Source organism: Euphorbia lathyris, chromosome 2 (assembly GCF_963576675.1).
Source record: "Euphorbia lathyris chromosome 2, ddEupLath1.1, whole genome shotgun sequence".
NCBI lineage: Eukaryota > Viridiplantae > Streptophyta > Magnoliopsida > Malpighiales > Euphorbiaceae > Euphorbia > Euphorbia lathyris.
In genome coordinates, this window is record NC_088911.1 from 2,811,787 (window position 1) to 2,832,234 (window position 20,448).

Here is a 20,448-nt window from a genome sequence, read left to right on the forward strand (position 1 = left end):
AATATATAGTTAAAAAAAAATTAAATTAAATACAAAAAAATATTAAACATGTAATACCCTTAACATTTTGGGTCAGGAGCAATTTTACCTCTAACGTTTAAAATGGTGCAATTTTACCCCTAACGTTTGTAGTCAAGAGCAATTTTACCCCTAACGTTGATAAATTGGATCAATTTCAGACACTATTATAAAATACAGTCATTTTTTTCTTTATTTTACACCAATTGCATATCAATTGGTTCTTAAAAAAATGATATAATGTTTTTTATAATTTAATAATAAAATTGGAGATTAGTATTTATAAATTCGGTGGATTTTTAAATTTTTTTGTCTAATTCGTACAAAGACAATATATTTTTAATATTTTTTTCTTATTTTTTTCGCATCCCAACATATGTTTGTGATTTGTTACTAATAAAATAACGTATGTGTGAAGATGACAAGATTCATGACCGAGAAGATAGTTTGATGAATTATTTCTCAAATTGACTAAATTTATCAACGTTAGAGGTAAAATTACTCTTGGCTTCTCATATTAAAGGTAAAATTGTACTATTTTAAACGTTAAAGATAAAATTACTCCTGACCTAAAATAGTAGGAAGGAAACTAAAACAATGAATGTCCGGCAGGGTGGGCCCTGAACCTAGGCTGGGAGTTCGTTCGTATAGAAGATAAAGTACTGCACAAAAACAGCAGCAACTGCCTTAACCGGGATCACACTGTCGTACAATTAGCTTTCGGGGCAAAATAAAATAGCATTTTTCTGACCCGTTTTGCAGATTCTCCGGAGTCCGCTCTAGTAGACGACGATTTGCTCTTCATTCTCCAACGGGAGAAGACATCGATGCTAATTATTGTTAGCGGAGAGGATAATTGTTGAATTTACATGTCTATGGAATATCAAGACTGGAGTGATATTCACGATTGTGTCGTCAATCTGGTAAGTGTTAGGGATTATCTGTATTGTGATTTTTACTGTGGAGAAGGAGAGATGGAGCTGAAATTTGATTTTTGAATTGCAGAGAAATAATCATCATCGACGAAAGGAGAAAGTTTATATCGGATGCGGGGCTGGATTTGGAGGCGACAGACCATCGGCGGCACTTAAGTTGCTACAGAGAGTTAAGGAGCTTGATTATCTTGTGCTTGAATGCTTAGCTGAACGCACACTTGCCGATCGTTATCAGGCTATGTCGTCTGGTGGCGATGGCTATGATTCTCGGAGTATGTGCACTTCTTTCAGAATGTTTATGATAATGTTGAATTCTCTAGTGTTCTTTCCTAGAGTTTTGATAGAGTTCTGACAAGAATTGAGTGAGAAATTGAATAGTAGCTGAAATTTAAGATAGTTTATGCACATAAATTGAGGAGGCATATTGCTGCAATTTAAGCGCTGCATTGGAAAATCTTGTGCTTGAATGCTTAGCTGAACGCACACTTGCCGATGGTTATCACGCTATGTCGTCTGGTGGCGATGGCTATGATTCTCGGAGTATGCTCACTTCTTTCAGAATATTTATGATAATTTTGAATTCTCTAGTGTTCTTTCCTAGAGTTTGATAGAGTTCTGACAAGAACTGAGTGAGCAATTGATTAATAGCTTGTAAAATAACAACCATTTTTTGTGAAAGTGTTCATTCTGTAGATAAGATAGTTTATGCACATAAAATTGAGCAGGCATATTGCTGCAATTTAAGCGCTGCATTGGAAAATCTTGTGCTTGAATGCTTAGCTGAACGCACACTTGCCGATCGTTATCAGGCTATGTCGTCTGGTGGCGATGGCTATGATTCTCGGAGTATGCTCACTTCTTTCAGAATATTTATGATAATTTTGAATTCTCTAGTGTTCTTTCCTAGAGTTTGATAGAGTTCTGACAAGAACTGAGTGAGCAATTGATTAATAGCTTGCAAACTAACAACCATTTTTCTGAAAGTGTTCATTCTGTAGGTAAGATAGTTTATCCACATAAATTGAGCAGCATATTGCTGAATTTAGGCCCTGCATTGGAAAATGAATGCCCAAAGAGAATGATTTCTTTTTGCATTCCTGTTTTTTAGTTAGTTTGTTAATTAAGGCAAAAGGTTTCATTTGTGAAATGTGTATCTGATTGCTCTTTATCAGTAAACTCTGACCTTTTACATGAAAATATGCTATCGTATGTGAGCGTGAATGTGAGTTTTTTTTTTTCCCTTCTCATATATGTTCATTCTCTATGCCTCATTGCCTCTCTGCAGTTTCGGACTGGATGAGTTTGCTCCTTCCTTTAGCTGTGGAAAGTGGAACTTGCATAATAACCAACATGGGTGCAAGTAAGAATCTACACATTGAATTACGTTACAACAAAAATGTTTTGCAAGTTAGTTATTATGTTAGAAGATCTCAAAGATGAATTTTCTTTTACCTGTTCTTTTCTAAATTTATGCTTATCTTCTCCGGCCAGTGGATCCGCTTGGTGCTCAGGAGAGAGTTCTGGAAACTGCCTGCAATATGGGGCTTACTGTTTCTGTTGCTGTGGCCCATGAGCTTTCTTCAAATAGATCAGGTATCATTTGTTAATGAAAATCCGAATTATGTTTTTTTGGGGTTGGCGGGGGAAGGGGAATTAAAACAATTGTCGTCATTACTTCACTAGAGGAAGTTAATATATTTGAATCAACTTTATTTTTGCTGTGTTCTGTGTGTATGTGTTAGATAAAGGTATAGAACTCAAAGCAAACTGTTTTTATATTCAGGTTCGGGGTCTCAACCTAGGAAATCAAATGTTATGGAAAGTGTAAGAATCTGGTTCTCTTGCCTGTACTTCCTGTTTATAACTGTAATTGTTATCTATCATTTCAAATTTTAATGTTTTAATTTTCTCTTGGCATTAGATGTTTAAAACAATATTTATGAAAAGACCTGTCATGTTTATATGCACGCAATACCTTTCACTCTTAAAACTTGCCAAGAATTGCATTTTTTATTAGGATAAAGTTTTACTTCGTTTATGACATATTTAATTTTATATGGAGGGAGCACTTGATTGTCACTCTATGTGTCTCTATCTCTGAAGGGCATTAGCACTTATCTTGGAGCTGCTCCTATTGTTGAATGTTTGGAGAAGTATCAACCAAATGTTATAATAACTTCACGAATTGCTGATGCTGCTTTATTCTTAGCACCAATGGTATGTAGCTTAGTCCTCTCTCTCACATCTCTTCCTTCTCTAGCAGTCTTTCCCTTATGTTTAATGATTTACTTCAGACATCCTCTGATTTAGCATATGACATATGTTTCATGTTTGGCAATGACATCGTTTCATCCATCTATGTGGAACCTGGGGAACTTTAAATGCCTGAAAAATAGTACTCATTCATTTGTTAAATGACAAGACTAATCTATTTGTTTCACGGAAAATATTTTCCTCGTTTTCGAACATTTGGGTAGCTCAACAAGAATACAAGTCAAAGGAAAAAAAGTTGATTTTCAACCGCAAAATAGGGGAAAACTACTTCCCTTTTTAAGAAAGGAAATTACTTTCCAATCTTTCAACAATGCAACAAATATTGAGGCTTAAATTATTTTTTTTAGCCCTTAAAATTAAGGCAAAACTCGTATTCTTATATTAAAGACAAAAAGTGGCAAATGTTTTACCAAGTTAAATTATTTTCATGAAGCAAACAGAGCCTAAATTGCAACTTAATCCATATGTTTATGGATTTAGGATAGCTATGATCATGTAAATCAGCATATGGTTTCTCATCACAAAAAGCTCCCGAGAAAATTAATATTTTCGTCACCATAATTTTGGCCTAGACATCTGATCTTGCATATCACTTATAGCTTGGCTAGCTCTGTACTTGAGCCAGTATAATTTCTTGTAGTGTGTATTGTAGAATAAGCAACATTACGTACAGTCTGTTTGTTTAGCCAACTGCGCGGGCAGTAAACTTGCTTCTGCAAAAGAATTTGATTGGTTGCATTTGTATGATTAGATTTATGAACTAGGTTGGAACTGGGATGATTTAAAGGAGCTAGCTCAGGGATCCTTGGCTGGACACCTTCTAGAGTGTGGTTGTCAACTCACCGGAGGATACTTCATGCATCCTGGTAAGATTACTATCTCACCCCAAAGATCTAATGGAAGGTCATAAATATCGAGATACATGTTTAATATTTTACATTTTCTCTATCACAGGGGACAAATATCGAGACATGTCTTTGCCGTCTCTTTTGGATTTGTCACTTCCTTATGCAGAAATAAGCTTTGATGGACAAGTTTGCGTAGCAAAGGCAGAGAGCAGTGGCGGGGTATTGAATTTCAGTACTTGTGCCCAACAACTTCTATACGAGGTGGGAGATCCAGGTGCTTATATCACTCCTGATGTGGTAAGTTCTGTCATTGAAGAATTCATAGTAGCAAGGGTGTTTAATGGACACAAAATTTGAATTATATTGTCTTCAAATGTAGGTAATTGATCTTAGGGATGTTTCTTTTCATCCATTGTCAAGTTGTCGTGTTCTCTGCACTGGAGCAAAATCATCCATGGGATCCTGGCCTGATAAACTCTTGCGCTTGGTTCCAAAGGTAAGATTTATATGCACCATTTAGGAATACTGTGAAGAATCAAATCTCATGGTTTAGTTTTTCTTAGGCGTCAATGACCGGTTCAATTTCAAACTTGATAATTATTTTCTGCTTGCATTTGACCATTTCTAGTTTGGAGATTTTCATAAGCAAGTTCTTGGCTGTGTTTGAATTCATTTTTCCCAGAGTTGTGGTTGGAAAGGATGGGGGGAGATCTCTTATGGAGGCTATGAATGTGTCGCACGTGCTAAAGCTGCTGAATATCTTGTAAGGTCAGTAATTGAATTAAGGGTCAAAATGACCCTCAAACTTGCCAGCCAAAATCAATTTAGCCTAAATCGAAGTTTAAGTATCAACTCAGCCCTTAAGTTGGCAAATTTTGACAAATCAACCCAAATTTTATAAATTATTGGTATTAAAACTGATTCTATCTGGGTCAATTTGTCAAAATTTGCAAACTTGAGGCTGAGTTGATACCTAAACTTCGATTTTGGCTAAATTGATCTTCGCTGCCAATTTTAGGGACCATTTTGACCCTTAATTCGTCAGTAATTACAAGTGTATGATACATTAGACTGGTGTCAACCTTTTCATAGAAAGGCGTGAAGTATATTTGACTAATATGGTTTTGAAGGTTCCCTTCTAATTTATTTTGAATTTTAAACACTTCTATGGAGTAATGTATTCCTACCATTTTTTTATTAGGTCAGATCGTGGATGGAAGAAGTATGTCCTGGTGTTAGTTGTAATATATTGTCATATATTATTGGGCTCGACAGCCTGAAGGCAAATGTGATGAATGATGACACTTCTGTGTGTACTAATATTCAAGACATAAGGTTACGCATGGATGGCTTATTCGAGTTGAAGGAGCAAGCGGTCCAGTTTACCAGAGAGTTCACAGCTTTATATACAAATGGACCAGCTGGTGGTGGTGGTATTAGGTCAGTTTCTCATTTTCTTGCTACCTTTAGTTTTCAGTAAAAGCACCTCGTTTACTGCAATAGTCATAGATACGATAACACGAATAGTCATAGATATGATAACACGAATAGTGGTAACCCGCAAATTAAACATTAACACGATTCCCATAACCTGATTCGTGTAACCCACAAATTAAACGAATTAGGGTTGAGGCTTAATGGATACGGGTCATAAATGGGTCGACACGATTAACCCGTAAAATAAACAGGTTGGGTAGCGGGTTGACTCGTCAATCCGTTAGTTACTTGTTTAACCCGTTTAACTTAACGATAAATAATATAATTTTATTGTACTTAGTTGAATTTTGACTTGTGAGATTGAATTTTAGCTTGTTTAGAGCATCTCCAGCATACTACATTGTTGAGCTCTTTAAATTAAATTTTGAGGAGTTTGGATTAAATAACCAAGAAAAAATGTACGTAGACAATTAAATAACTGTCAAACAAGCCTTTTCAAAATTTTGATAACGTAGGGCTGAAATTGATCTTGCTTAAAAACGGTAGGGTTAAATTTGGACCATTTCATTAGAGAGCTAAATCTGCATTTTTTTGAAACGTTAGGGTCAATTTTGATCCTTATCCCAAACAATTATGTTGTCATTTATTATCATCTGGGCTTTTCCATGAATCATCTAATCTAACTAATTAGATTTAGTAGTAAGGTAAGTTCCCATTTGTGATTTGCTTAAAATCAAGTCTTGTACAATTATACTATAGGACTGTTTATACATACGTATCATTTCGGAGCCTGTTTGACACTCTTGTTCGGAGGTGTTTCCCTTGTTATATTTTTTTTTTTTAGAAAAAACAGTGATAATTCCAAAAATAATTTCTGTGCTTTCGCTGATTTGTAGATGAGCGACTGTGGTTTTCTTTTGTTGTAAAAAGATGACCGACATTCTCGCCCGTGTGCAGAACCAAGGACTTTAGGCTGAAATTGCCAGTTTGACTGTTGATAGACCTTAAAATAGAAAATTTCAAGAGTTCAATTTGTTTTGTACCATATTTACCATGGAACTACGTTTTTTATTTTCCAAAATCATCATTTTTGAAGTTTCTGTTACGATTTACACTTTACAGAAAAGAATTAAGATGAAGAAGTTCAGAGGTAGGAAAGAGAAAGAAACAGAGAATAGAGAGTGAGAAAAGAAAAGAATCTAGTTCATTAATATTTTTTGATGATCCCTTACAATGACAATAGCTGTATTTATAGTAGTGGCAAAAGATACTTAAGGAAGAAGAAAAGACAGCTAGCAAAACTTAACACTTAAGTAACTAAGACTTAGTAGCTAAGACACTAATAAAAGGAATTAAAAACTTAACAACTAAGTAATGAAACTTAATAGCTAAGAAACTAATAGCTAATTACTTAGCTGTCCTTCAATTAATCTTCTTCTTTCTTTGGTACGTAACAATACCTCCCCCATAAGAACCTTCTTGTCCCCAAGAATGGTAAAAAATAGGAAACTGTTGGCGAATAGTGTCAACATCCTCCCAAGTGGCATCAACTGCTGAATATCCCTCCCACTGAATGAGAAGTTGAAACTTAGTGTGACTGCCAATGTGGGCATAGCGTGTATTCAGGACCTTTTGAGGAAGAATCACCCACTCAGCATCAATAATTGGAGGAAGTATAGTAAGGACTGGAGTAGAAGGCTGCAACTGCTTTTTAAGCAAGGACACATGAAATACAAGGTGAATTTTGCAAGCAGGAGGTAGCTGGAGCTTATAAGCAACTTTCCCTACTCGTTCCAATACCAGAAAAGGGCCATAGTATTTGGCTGCCAATTTGAGTGAAGTTCTGACTGCCACAGTAGTCTGTCTATATGGTTGGAGTTTAAGGAAAACCATATCACCCACTGTAAATGCTCTGTCAGATCGATGCTTGTCCGCCATCTGCTTCATACGATTCTGAGACGAAGCTAAACAAGCTTTCAAGTAAGAATTCATTTGCTCACGATCACTAAGGAATGTTTCCACCGCTGCCACAGACGTTGTAATTGAAGGAACTACTGGAAGTGACGGTGCTTCGCCATATAATGCCTGATAAGGGCTCATCTTAATTGCACTATGGAAGCTGGTATTATACCAGTATTCCGCTAAGCTTAACCAATCAGCCCATTTCTTCGGAGTAAGAAAACACATACTACGGAGATAATTCTCCAAACATTGGTTGAGTCGCTCTGTCTGCCCATCCGTTTGCGGATGATAGGCACTACTAAATAAGTGTCTGAGGGGTTTCCTCGGTTTAACAGGATATTATCAAATTAATGGGCCATTTTACCATCGATTCAATCTTTGAAGGATCGGTTGCAACCCCGTCCGCCGATAGGATATGCCCCAAATAAGTAATTGATGGAACTGCTATGTCACATTTAGACCCCTTAGCAAATAATTGATGCTCCTCTAAAAGGTGAAAGACTATTTCTGTCACACCCGACCCTAGACGACCTCAATCGGCATGGAGCGTGAAATAGAAAGATCATAATCAATACTTAGAAGTCTCCAATTAATCCAAATATCATCATCTTACAATCGAAATACCAAAGTTCTAATAATAATTCTAATAGTAAGTAACAACTTCCAATCCTCATCTAATCGGTCGGTAATCACCTCTATACTTGTACTTTCGCACCGAAAAACATTAAAACATTTAAAAAGGTGAGACAGAAATCTCAGTAAGAAATTATCAACTATAAAAACCAATATACTTAACATAGCTACATATATACATTTATAAAGGGATTTAATCAAAACCTTATAAAATATACTCAAAACGTAAGTTCATAATATAGTCAAAGTAGTAAACCAGAACCATAAAAATATATAATCTTGTATCCATTCTTGATTTGATCAAACCAACTCGTATTTAATCAAACGTAAAACCTTATATCAAAATCAATCATAACCGAAAACATAATTCAAATGAACTTAAAACATTGTATCCATCCTCGAGTTTCTCCCCTTAAGTATCAATCCATAACCACATATATAGTCGAGACGTAGCCCTTTTGTATCATAAAAATCATATTTGGACTTCAATCCAAAATAATAACAACAAGAACCGCAACAGATTTCTCAATCCAAAAACAATTCGTAAGAAATCATCAAATTCATTTTGTTCAATATAGATATATATTGAAACCAAAAACATATGTATATATGTAAATCAACCAAATTAAGCCTTAAATCAACATAATCAAGTAAATCTGAAATTCACATAGAAGCATAGTCAATAGCTTAATTTGAACCATAATTTCATAATAAAAAGCAAAATCGTGAAAAATCCAAATTTTATAAAATTCCTGCAGAACCTTCATCAAACGAACTCGTATTTAATCAAACGTAAAACCTTATATCAAAATCAATCATAACCGAAAACATAATCCAAATGAACTTAAAACATTGTATCCATCCTCGAGTTTCTACCCTTAAGTATCAATCCATAACCACATATATAGTCGAGACGTCTCTTAACATTGCATATCCCATATGGTCTTACCCAACACTTCGCTGCCATACCCAATAGGTCTTCAGACTGTGTACACATGCCATGTCCCTCACTGAACATGCTCTTCAAATATAAAACCACCGATCCGGATAACTCTCGATGGATATAAAATCATAAAATCATAACGTGCTCAAATTTCTTTTCACAATCAAATTCCAAACTATTTCATAATCATAAATCATTTGGCTTCAAGTAGGCTTTTTGTATCAGAAAAATCATATTTGGACTTCAATCCAAACTAAAACCATAAAAATATATAATCTTGTATCCATTCTTGATTTGATCAAACCAACTCGTATTTAATCAAACGTAAAACCTTATATCAAAATCAATCATAACCGAAAACATAATTCAAATGAACTTAAAACATTGTATCCATCCACGAGTTTCTCCCCTTAAGTATCAATCCATAACCACATATATAGTCGAGACGTCTCTTAACATTGCCTATCCCATATGGTCTTACCCAACACTTCGCTGCCATACCCAATAGGTCTTCAAACTGTGTACACAGGCCATGTCCCTCACTGAACATGGTCTTCAAATATAAAACCACCGATCCGGATAACTCTCGATGGATATAAAATCATAAAATCATAACGTGCTCAAAATATCCTTTCACAATCAAATTCCAAACTATTTCATAACCATAACTCATTTGGCTTCAATTAGCCCTTTTGTATCATAAAAATCATATTTGGACTTCAATCCAAAATAATAACAACAATAACCGCAATAGATTTCGCAATCCAAAAACAATTCGTAAGAAATCATCAAATTCATTTTGTTCAATATAGATATATATTGAAACCAAAAACATATATGTATATATATCAATCAACCAAATCAAGCCTTAAATCAACATAATCAAGTAAAATCTGAAATTCACATAGAAGTATAATCAATAGCTTCATTTGAACCGTAATTTCACAATAAAAAGCAAAATCATGGAAAAACCCTAAAATATCAATTTCTGAAACTTCTTTGATTATATATATATATCTATATACATAAAACTCAAAATATAGTTGATAGTTACTTACTTTGGTCACTAATTGAACAAAATACACCCGATCGATTCGCCGCTAAATTCTGTCTAAGACGTTTCCCTCCAAACACTTTCGAAACTCAAAAACTCTTCGGTTAGGACTTAGAACTATGTATAAGGATGCTATGGTTTCAATTTCGAGTGATTCGGACGGTCGAATCTCCGTAAATCAAAGAAACGGTGGAGAAACGGTTCAAGAACGATAAAAGCTGATGATAGAAGAAGAAAAGGAAAAAAGAAAAGAAAAGAAAAGATAATGAATACATCATCTGGAACCTTTCGCCAAATACATATCCAAATCTAGCAAAGATCCAGTTTGGTCCTCCATCTTTATATAATCTTTAAAAATTACTCTAAACTTTTAATTTACACATAAAACCATCAAATTAACTCCAAACTTTTCCTATAACACCGATTTAACTTCACACATCCAATAATTATAATATATAATACTATCAAGGTATAAATTCTAAAAATTTAGACACGGACGTGACAATTTCCAAATGTTTCAAGTGATCAGCCTCGGAAGAGCTGTAGATGAGGATATCGTCAAAAAATACAAGTACAAACTGCCTCAAATACTGCTTGAAAATTGTGTTCATAAGAGATTGAAATGTTGCAGGAGCATTAGTCAAGCCAAAAGGCATGACTAAGAACTCATAATGGCCAGAATGAGTGCGAAAAGCAGTCTTTGGAACATCTGTTAACTTCATTCGAATTTGATGATAACCAGATCTGAGATCCAGCTTGGTAAACACCGTTGCACCCCGAAGTTCGTCAATAAGTTCTTGTATTACGGGAATAGGAAACTTATCCTTAACCATTGCTTTGTTAAGTTCTCTGTAATCAACACAGAAACGCCATGTGCCGTCCTTCTTCTTTACAAGGAGAACTGGTGATGCATAAGGACTTTGACTTGGTTGTATTACCCCACTTATAAGTATTTCATCAACCATCTTTTCAATTTCATTCTTTTGGTGATAAGAATAGCGATAGGGTCTGACATTTATGGGTTCAATGGATGGTTTTAAAGAAATTTGATGGTCATGGCTTCGTTGTGGTGGAAGAGATGTGGGCATTTGAAATAAGTGACTATAGCGCGTGACAAGGGAAAAGTAGTTGGGTGGTGATTTAGGTAAGGGTTCTAGTTTTGGTTTGGATACTTCTGGTTGTGGTTCAGAAACAGAAATAAGGAATAAGGTTGAAGAAATACCTTTCCATCCTTTGGTGATCAGTTTATTCATAGACTTGAGAGACATCAATTTTACGGACATCTCATCCCCCATCCCTTTCAACTCCACTTCCTTCTTACCTTGATGAACCAACAATCTATTCTTGTCAAAATCAAACGTTACAGGAGTGTGCTTCCTCATCCAATCAGATCCCAGTATGAGATCATAATCTCCCAACTCCAAAACCCTAAGGTTAAAAGCAAACTTGTTATGATTCATAGTCCAACTACACTCTTGACACTTGGAACTGACTGTCAACTGTCTTCCATCAGCCACAGTCACCGCTGCTGGCTTAACCTTGACAAGAGGAAGTTTTAAATCCTGGGTCAGCTTAAAATCAATGAAGCTATGAGTGCTTCCACTATCAATTAGAATCAATATAGGTTTCTTCATCATGGTGCCTCTGAGTTTCAAAGTTCCATTAGTCAATCCTCCATCTAAGGCATTTATGGATATAGTGATTGGTTGTTCTTCACTTGTTACTTCCATTATTTCAGTTGGCTCTTCCAATGTTTTCCCTTCCATTGTCTCCTCAATCTCCACTTCCTCACTTCCACTAATCAAATTTAGTTTCTTAGTAGTGCATTGATGACCAGGATGCTACTTATCACCACATTTCCAACAGGCTCCTGGTATGCGTTTTACAGGATTAGTGTTTAGGCTAGGTTTCTGTTCCATTGGTTTAACAATATTTCCTGTATTTTGAGTAGAGTAAGGTTGATTGGTGGTAGTATAAGGCCAGGGTTTAGGTGTGTTTGGGGATCGAAAAGTAGGTTTGGGCTTGACAGCTTCGATCATGGTTTTAATGTGAGTTTCTTGGTATTTGGCTTGCTTAATAGCAACATAGAGTGTAGTGGGTTCAAAGGATCTAACAGCAGACCTAATTTCTGGTTTTAATCCAGTGATGAAACTAGAAATATAAAAAGATTCAGTATGATTAGGGTGAACCTTTTCCATTTTGAGCTTGATTGCCTCGAATTGTTCCTGATAAGCAAGGATTGTAGTTTCCTGTTTTAGTTGTGATAATTGTTGCACTACATCTTCCACCTCTGTTTCTTGGAATCTCTTTTCAACCTCTTGGACAAATTCATTCCAAGAAGTTTGAGGATTAGAGGAAATCCAATTTCGGAACCATCGCTCTGCTCGTCCTTGCAGGTACAATCCAACCAGCATCACCTTCTTTTCTTCTGCAACTTCAAATATCTGAAAATATTTATTACACTTACTCACCCAAAGATCTACATCAACGCCTTCAAACATAGGAAGATCGCATTTCGTAAGTAACTTGTGGAAATAAGGAGTTCTCTCAGGAGGAGAAACTTCTACGAAGGATGCAGGGGATGAATTAGGACCGCTTCCGAGAATTCCTTTTCCAGTGTTAGTATTGAGGGTTGAAGTCGTAGGCTGATCGGAATTAATCTGGATACCGGAATTAATTTGGATGAGCTTGCTGAAGGTAGATAACACATTGTGGAACCTTTCATCAATGGATTTGTTGGAATCCAATTGATCTCTTCGTAATTGATTCTGCTCTGCAATTAGAGTTTCAATCCTCTTCTGTTGCTCAGTTTGTTGATCGCTTATCTTGTCCAATGGTTCTGCAGTAGATTCCGATCAATCATAAAACTGAGCCGCGAGAGCCTTGATCTGATCTTCGAGAGTTTCCATGGCTTGTTGATTCTTCTTAGTTACACGAGTTACCGGTGCAGTATTTATCATACCCAATCAGAATTTGCCGGAGAATCGAGATCTCTGATACCACTGTTACGATTTACACTTTACAGAAAAGAATTAAGATGAAGAAGTTCAGAGGTAGGGAAGAGAAAGAAACAGAGAATAGAGAGTGAGAAAAGAAAAGAATCTAGTTCATTAATATTTTTTGATGATCCCTTACGATGACAATAGCTGTATTTATAGTAGTGGCAAAAGATACTTAAGGAAGAAGTAAAGACAGCTAGCAAAACTTAACACTTAAGTAACTAAGACTTAGTAGCTAAGACACTAATGGCTAATTACTTAGCTGTCCTTCAATTAATCTTCTTCTTTCTTTGGTACGTAACAGTTTCACTCTATAAACGTTAACTTTTTTTCTTCTAACCAAACAACACCTAAATGACCTCAAGACTAAAATGTTGAATGATTAAAGTTGATAGAATATCGTCAATTTTTGGATTTTTCTATTTTGATGTCATCAACAGTTAAATTGGTAGTGTAAAACCGGTGAAGACCTCAGTCTTCTTTTTGCAAAAAAAAAAAAAAAAAAAAAAGAAAAAAATTACAGACACCCATCTGTAAATTAGCAAAAGCACAGGGGTTATTTTTGGAATTATCCCAAAAATATTCCTTAATCCTTGGCTTCTTAAGCTTGTTTCGTTCAACTATTGTTGTTTCTTGTTTGTTGTTGTTATTAGATGTTTGCCATTTGTTGTAGCTATAGCCGAGTAGATGTTAGCCGATGATTCTTCCAAGTTTCTCAATTCTAACCACTATATCTACTGTTTTTGCCTACTGCATAGCGTGGTTTTTCACTATTTGAACTTGATTCTTCTCTTTATATATGTCAATATGCAGCACGGGATGTAAGAAAGAGATTGTTCTCGAAAAACAGTTGGTAATCTTCGATCTCTCTCTTATTTATTTTCTCTATAAATTCTACCCGCAGATAAGATGTGTGTCGTAGAACCTATGTTGCACGGAAACTCTTCCTCATTAGCCTTTCCGTGTTTTGTATCTGTTTCAGTTTCTTTTCGGTTTCCATTACCGCTTCCAAGTTATATTTTTTCAGAAATAACGTTCCGTTTCCGTGCAACATAGCATAGAACCATTACTTGATAAAATGTATTTGCATAAATGCAGTTCTGCTCTTTGAAAGCATGCAAAAGTTTGATCACAGTTAAGCTTTGCAGCTATATGTCCCTCTTGCATTCTGCATCTACTGAAAATCTTCTCTTTTCGTGCCTGGAAATTGCTTGCATTCTCCCTCAATTTGTGTTATTATTATTAGGGGAAAATACAAAAAAAAAAATATCGTGTAGTTTTATGCATGTGCAAGTAGAGGAATGCGACATTTTTCGTTAAAAATAATCACGTGTTTTACACTCTTAGCAAAAGAAAGAATTTGGCTAGCACGGTTTCACATTGTCATCAAGTGACACGTGAACAAAAGTCAACAATTCAAGATGTCACCTATGTTCTACGCACAATTCTCTTTAGCAACGTTTCTAGGTTTCATGTTTGTATAGGTGTAATTTTCTTTTGAAGGCTATTTTATAAAGGTTATGTTTTAGAAATAATGTCTCACAATGTCCATTTCCATGCGACATAGGATGTCACTTCAGCAAAGTCATTGTCTCACATTAACAATGACTAACACCGTTAGCAAAATAAAGAATTCAATTAACGGTGTAAAACACATTTTTTCTTTTCTTCTTTTTAGGCAAAATACCACATTCATCTACTTGCAAATGCGCGAAACCATATGGATGGTTTTTTTTGTCTTATTACATTTCCGGGTAAATTACACCCATGACCACTGAACTTTACTCATTTTAACATTGTGGCCACTGAACTCCCATTATTTACGGTATGACCACTGAACTTTACACACCAATGGCTACTCAACTTTAACTAACTCCTCAAAATGACCGTTAACGACCTCAAAATGAAAATATTCAAGAATTAAAGTTGTTCAGAATGACATTTATCATGAACTATAGTTTTTATTTTCCAAAATCACCTTTTTGGAGCTTTCTCTCTCTAAAAATTCACTCTCTTTATCCTAACCAAACATAACCTAAATGACCTCAAAATGAAAATTTTCAAGAATTAAAGTTCCTTAGAATATCATTAACTCTTCGAATTCTTTATTTTGAGGCCGTCAACGGTCATTTTGAGGCGTTAAGTGGCCACTTGTGTTAAAAAATGTAGAGTTCAGTAGCCATACGGGTAAGAATTGAAGTTCAGTGGCGACAATGTTAAAATGGGTAAAGTTCAGTGGCCATGGATGTAATTTACCCGCAAAGTCAGTGTGTCACATTAACAATGACTAACACCGGGAGCAAAATAAAGAATTCAATTATGTAAAACGCATTTTTACTTTTCTTTTTTCTTTGAGCAAAAAATACCACATTCATCTACTTGCAAATGCCCGAAACCATATGGATGGTTTTTTTTTTTTTTGTCTTTTTACATTTCCTTATCATTATTGTTATTAATTTTACAAAGTAAAGGACTGATTTGAAGTTGTTGAGTAGTTAGTAAAAGCATTTTCATTATAGGATTAACTTTATTGGTTGCAGCGAAAACTCGATTTGACAGATTATGATTTTGGTAATAGGTCGGGCGCGAGAATGTTTTCTGGCAGACCGGAGTAAGATGCAGCAAAGGAACAGACTTGAATAAGGAAGAAATCAGGTGCGAGGAAACAGTGAAGACATGTGAAGCTACATTGAGTAAGTCGAACAGGGATCATTGTCACAAAGAACGTAATCTCCCTGCTCCAGCTTCTGCTCCTGCTCCGGCTGGTGAGAATGTTTTCTGGCAGACCGGAGTAAGATGCAGCAAAGGAAGGGATTCAAATAAGAAAGAAACCAGGTGTGAGGAAGCAGTGAAGACATCGAGCAGGGATGATTGTCGCGAAGAACGTAACCCCCCTGCTCCGGCTCCAGCTCCGGCTGGTAAGAAGATTCCGCTTTATAGCGTAGCACATAGCAGAGCTGGAGATAAAGGAAATGACATGAACTTTTCAATAATACCACATTATGCCCCAGATATTGAGAGACTGAAGAAAGCTGTGACACCATTATGGGTAAAGGGACTTCTTGTTGTCTCTAATCTTTGTTCTAAGAAATGGGTGGATGAAGAAGTGAGTGTAGAAATATATGAAGTGAAGGGTATAAATTCTTTGAATGTTGTTGTTCGAAACGTTTTAGATGGCGGTGTCAATTGTTCTAGAAGGATTGATCGTCATGGAAAGACCATATCGGACCTTGTTCTCTCTCACCATATCGTGTTGCCTCCTCCATGACCTTTGGTTCAGGTGTTGCTGTTTACGGTTGTCATTAGTTGTTTGTTGTTGCTGATGTTTAGGTCCCGTTCTTTGTTATTTGATTTCAGTATCAGTAATTTCAGTTCAGTAGCATTCAGTTCAGTAATTTATCATTATTTGTTATAATTATAATTATTTATATATAATTTATAATGTAGCATTATTTATATATAATTGATCATTATTTATTATAATTATTATCATTTAGTAAGTCGAACAGGGATGATTTTCACAAAGAACGTAATCTCCCTACTCCTGCTTCGGCTGGTGAAAATCTTTTCTGGCAGGACGGAGTAAGATGCAGCAAAGGAAGGGATTCGAATAAGAAAGAAACCAGGTGTGAGGAAGCAGGGAAGACATCGAGCAGGGATGATTATCACGAAGAATGTAACCCCCCTGCCCCGGCTCCGACTCCTGCTCCGGCTGGTAAGAAGATTCCGCTTTATAGTGTAGCACATAGCAGAGCTGGAGATAAAGGAAATGACATGAACTTTTCAATAATACCACATTATCCACCAGATATTGAGAGACTGAAGAAAGCTGTGACACCACTATGGGTGAAGGGACTTCTTGTTGTCTCTAATCTTTGTTCTAATAAATGGGTGGATGAAAAAGTGAGTGTAGAAATATATGAAGTGAAGGGTATAAATTCTTTGAATGTTGTTGTTCGAAACGTTTTAGATGGCGGTGTCAATTGTTCTAGGAGGATTGATCGCCATGGAAAGACCATATCGGACCTTGTTCTCTCTCACCATATCTTGTTGCCTCCTCCATGACCTTTGCTTCAGTTGTTTGGTTTAGTTGTTGCTGTTTACGGTTGTAATTAGTCGTTTGTTGTTGCTGATATTTAGGTTTCGTTCTTTGTTACTTGATTTTATTTCAGTTCGATTTAGTAGCATTCAGTTCAGTAATTTATCATTATTTATTATAATTATAATTATTTATATATAATTTATTATAATTATAATTATTTATATATAATTTATTATAATTTATAATTTAGTATTATTTATATATAATTGATCATTTATTTATTATAATTATTATTTATAATTTAGTATTTTTTATATATAATTCATTATTATTTTTGACATGAACTGATATTCATAATAAATATTGTTGTTGTTCGAAACATTTTAGATGGCGGTGTCAATTGTTTTAGAAGGATTGATCGCTATGGAAAGATCATATCGGATCTTGTTCTCTCACCATATCTTGTTGCCTCCTCCGTGACATTCCTTTGCTTTTGCTTACCCTCTTCCGGGCTTAAACTACTATTTGGTCTCTAACTTATCTAAAATTTTAGATAGTGGTGTTAACTGTTCTAGAAGGATTGATCGCTATAGAATGGCCATTTTGGATCTTGTTCTCTTTCACCATATCTCGTTGCTTGCTTCATGACTTTTGCTTCAGTTAAGTCACTTATATTCAACATTTATTTTTAGTATTTATTAAATGGTAACATCATTTAATACTTTCAACACTTATAATATTTGATACTTAAATTTCAATAATATTTTTTTTAGCACATAATTTTCAGTTTTATCAATTAGTAGTTAAGTTTGAAATTAGTAGTTAAGTTTGAACATATTATGTTTGGACAAATATACCATTTAATACCTAATTATTTATAAAGCAAATTAGCGATAAGGTATCAAAATAAGTTTAAAGTTTTTGGGAAAGTATCAATTTAGGTTTCACGTATAAAATAGTATCAATATAAACTTAATATTTATAAAAGAGTACCAATTTAGGTCTCGATAATGGAACATGATACGTCATTCATATTATTTCGTAGAGTTCTACTAATTATATGTGGGGAGAGAAATCAGAACTTAACGGAGTAATATAAATAACATGTCATATTTTGTTATCGATACTTAAATTGGTATTTTTTTTATAAACGTTAAGCCTACATTTGTGTTATTTTGTACGTGAATCCTAAATTTATACTTCCCTAAAAACCTTAAACTTATTTTGATACCTTATCCTTTTGTTTAAGAGTATTACTGAGCAATATATCTAATCAATAAAAAAGAGATATTAATTTGATAAGTGATTGATATTGAGAAAAAAATAAAAAATAAATCTTTTAGTTTGACCGATTTTTAAAGACAATTTTCGTAGTTTAAAAATTTACAAACATATGTATATGTTTTTTTTTTGTAGTTTACAAACTCAACCATTCCTTTAAAAAATTATTGTCGTGACTATTTATCTTTTTGGAGCGATTTGGAGCAATTAAAAAGAGTGACTTTGCAAATTATCTGAAATGCACATTCTAACTTTGCAAATTAACTAAACTACAAGTATTGTTTGGTCGAAAAATTGACTCACTATCTTTTACTTACAAAATTCACAAAGCACGAACTCATGTTTTTAAACTATGAGGACTGTTTTAGCAAATTGACCAAACCACAAGACTTGTCTTTTTTTTTTTTTGTACTTTTCTTTAAAAAAAATTATACAAGTAATATTAATAAATGAATTAGGTGTATAGTTCCAATGGTATTATGGTTTCTAACCTTATCAATTATTTTAAGGGTTAATTCAAATTAAACCTTATGGTTATACGTTTTTTACAGATCGATACATATGGGTTTTTTTTTTGTTACAAACAGAACGTATAGTGTACAAGCCAACCCCTGACTAAATTGAAGTCATTTAAGGGTCTCGACCTACTAATAAATGCATATACTAACATGAATTATTTACATAGGATATTAATTAACTTAGCGGGATGTTGAGCGATTTCCGCAAGTGCACGGTTTCGCTTGTAGTAATAAAAAGATATCGATCCCACAGGGAACCTTTTTCAACAAAAACTTATTTATGTGTAGATTAAATACGACTTAAGGTTTATATAAATAGATAATCGTTATTTGAAATTGGTTTTTGAGATTGATAGAATAAGAATTAGGTTAGAACATGTAGAATGTTAGAAATCAATTTTATTTTGAATATGAATTACAAAACAGAAACGTTTAGTGTTTAAAATAAGAGAATAATTGTATTCGTTTGCATTAAGCAAAGAAAACAACTTTAAACTTTGTATAAATTATAAAAATATAATAACGTAAACTCCTTCAATTAAAGGGCTTTGAACCGCAGACAATCCTCCTACGGTCGGGTTAGATTGCTACCTTAACCAAATTAATACTTATTTCCGATAAGCCGACTTAACGATCATATCATCCTTAAGAATGAATTTGCCTAAATGTTCAACAAAGTTTCCTTGTAAAGATATTGAATTCAACTACGTTTTAATGAAAACACCAGAACTCACTTCAGATCAATTACAGAAGTGCTACATAAAAATTTATTGAATTGCATGAACTTTATTAGATGAAGTATGATTTGATACAAGTTTACAGAGAATAAAAATCATGCAAGCATTCGAACGACATAAGAGTTCCGGGTCGCCAATCCTTTCCTCAAACCTCGTCATAGAGTTTGTCAGGCTCCAGGGTCGAATCCGCTACTTGATCTTCTCGCTGAATCTTCGGAATAGAGATGGTTCGTCTACTACCAAAATGTAAACTAATGTAAACAGATCTTAATCTAAATCTAAATGCTACTGTGTTTGTAATTAATTAATAAACAACTTGTGTACGGCAAGATTGCTTTACAAAAATGAAATCTAATCTCTGACTCATTTCTGAGTCAAAGTTTCTGCATAACTTCTGCACTAATCTTCCAAATCTAACTCTCTTTAAACTCTGAAATCAATACTTTATTTATAGATGTTGAAGAGTCGTGTCTAAGGGTCGTGTCCGCTGCGAAGAGACGTTTCTATCCACCCGAACGGACGTGTTTCTTTGATTTTCAACATGTGAATATAGTGCTGCCAGAATTTATGATCTTACCGAGAATGGAAATTCTCAGCCGAGAATAGGGAAGTAAATTTCAGTCCTTCGAAACAAAGGGAGAAGTTGCTGGATTTCAGCGTGTCGCGACCGAGAATCGGGATTCTCGGTCGCGACTCAGAATCTCTACCGAGATTCCGGAATCCCTGCCGAGATTCAGGATTTTTCTCCCGTTTCTGACTTCGTTCTC

At 34.7% G+C, this 20,448-nt stretch overlaps 1 protein-coding gene across 2 annotated transcripts; it reads left to right on the forward strand.

Annotated features, from left to right (window-relative positions):
- Positions 1–656: 656 nt before the first annotated feature.
- On the forward strand, positions 657–16,571 carry LOC136220778 (uncharacterized). 2 transcript variants are annotated; one of them, XM_066008560.1, is made up of 13 exons: positions 657–941; positions 1,024–1,225; positions 2,239–2,313; positions 2,445–2,546; positions 2,737–2,777; positions 3,057–3,170; positions 3,979–4,093; positions 4,182–4,372; positions 4,455–4,571; positions 4,758–4,838; positions 5,277–5,515; positions 13,917–13,956; positions 15,682–16,571. In XM_066008560.1, exons 1-13 carry the CDS (start codon positions 888–890, stop codon positions 16,369–16,371), a joined length of 2,061 nt encoding a protein of 686 aa, XP_065864632.1. In that variant the 5' UTR covers positions 657–887; the 3' UTR covers positions 16,372–16,571. The 2 variants fall into 2 exon arrangements, with proteins under 2 accessions (XP_065864632.1, XP_065864631.1); XM_066008559.1 differs by having other exon boundaries at positions 658–941; positions 4,758–4,843; positions 5,282–5,515; positions 15,682–16,570.
- The last annotated feature ends 3,877 nt before the right edge of the window (positions 16,572–20,448 follow it).

Bases quoted from the DNA above. Each gene is read 5' to 3' on its own strand.
- LOC136220778 (XM_066008560.1), top strand. From the start codon at position 888: ATGTCTATGGAATATCAAGACTGGAGTGATATTCACGATTGTGTCGTC. The intron at 5,516-13,916 runs GTCAGTTTCTCA...GTCAATATGCAG, and splicing joins GCTGGTGGTGGTGGTATTAG to CACGGGATGTAAGAAAGAGA. The intron at 13,957-15,681 runs GTAATCTTCGAT...TTTTGGTAATAG, and splicing joins TTGTTCTCGAAAAACAGTTG to GTCGGGCGCGAGAATGTTTT.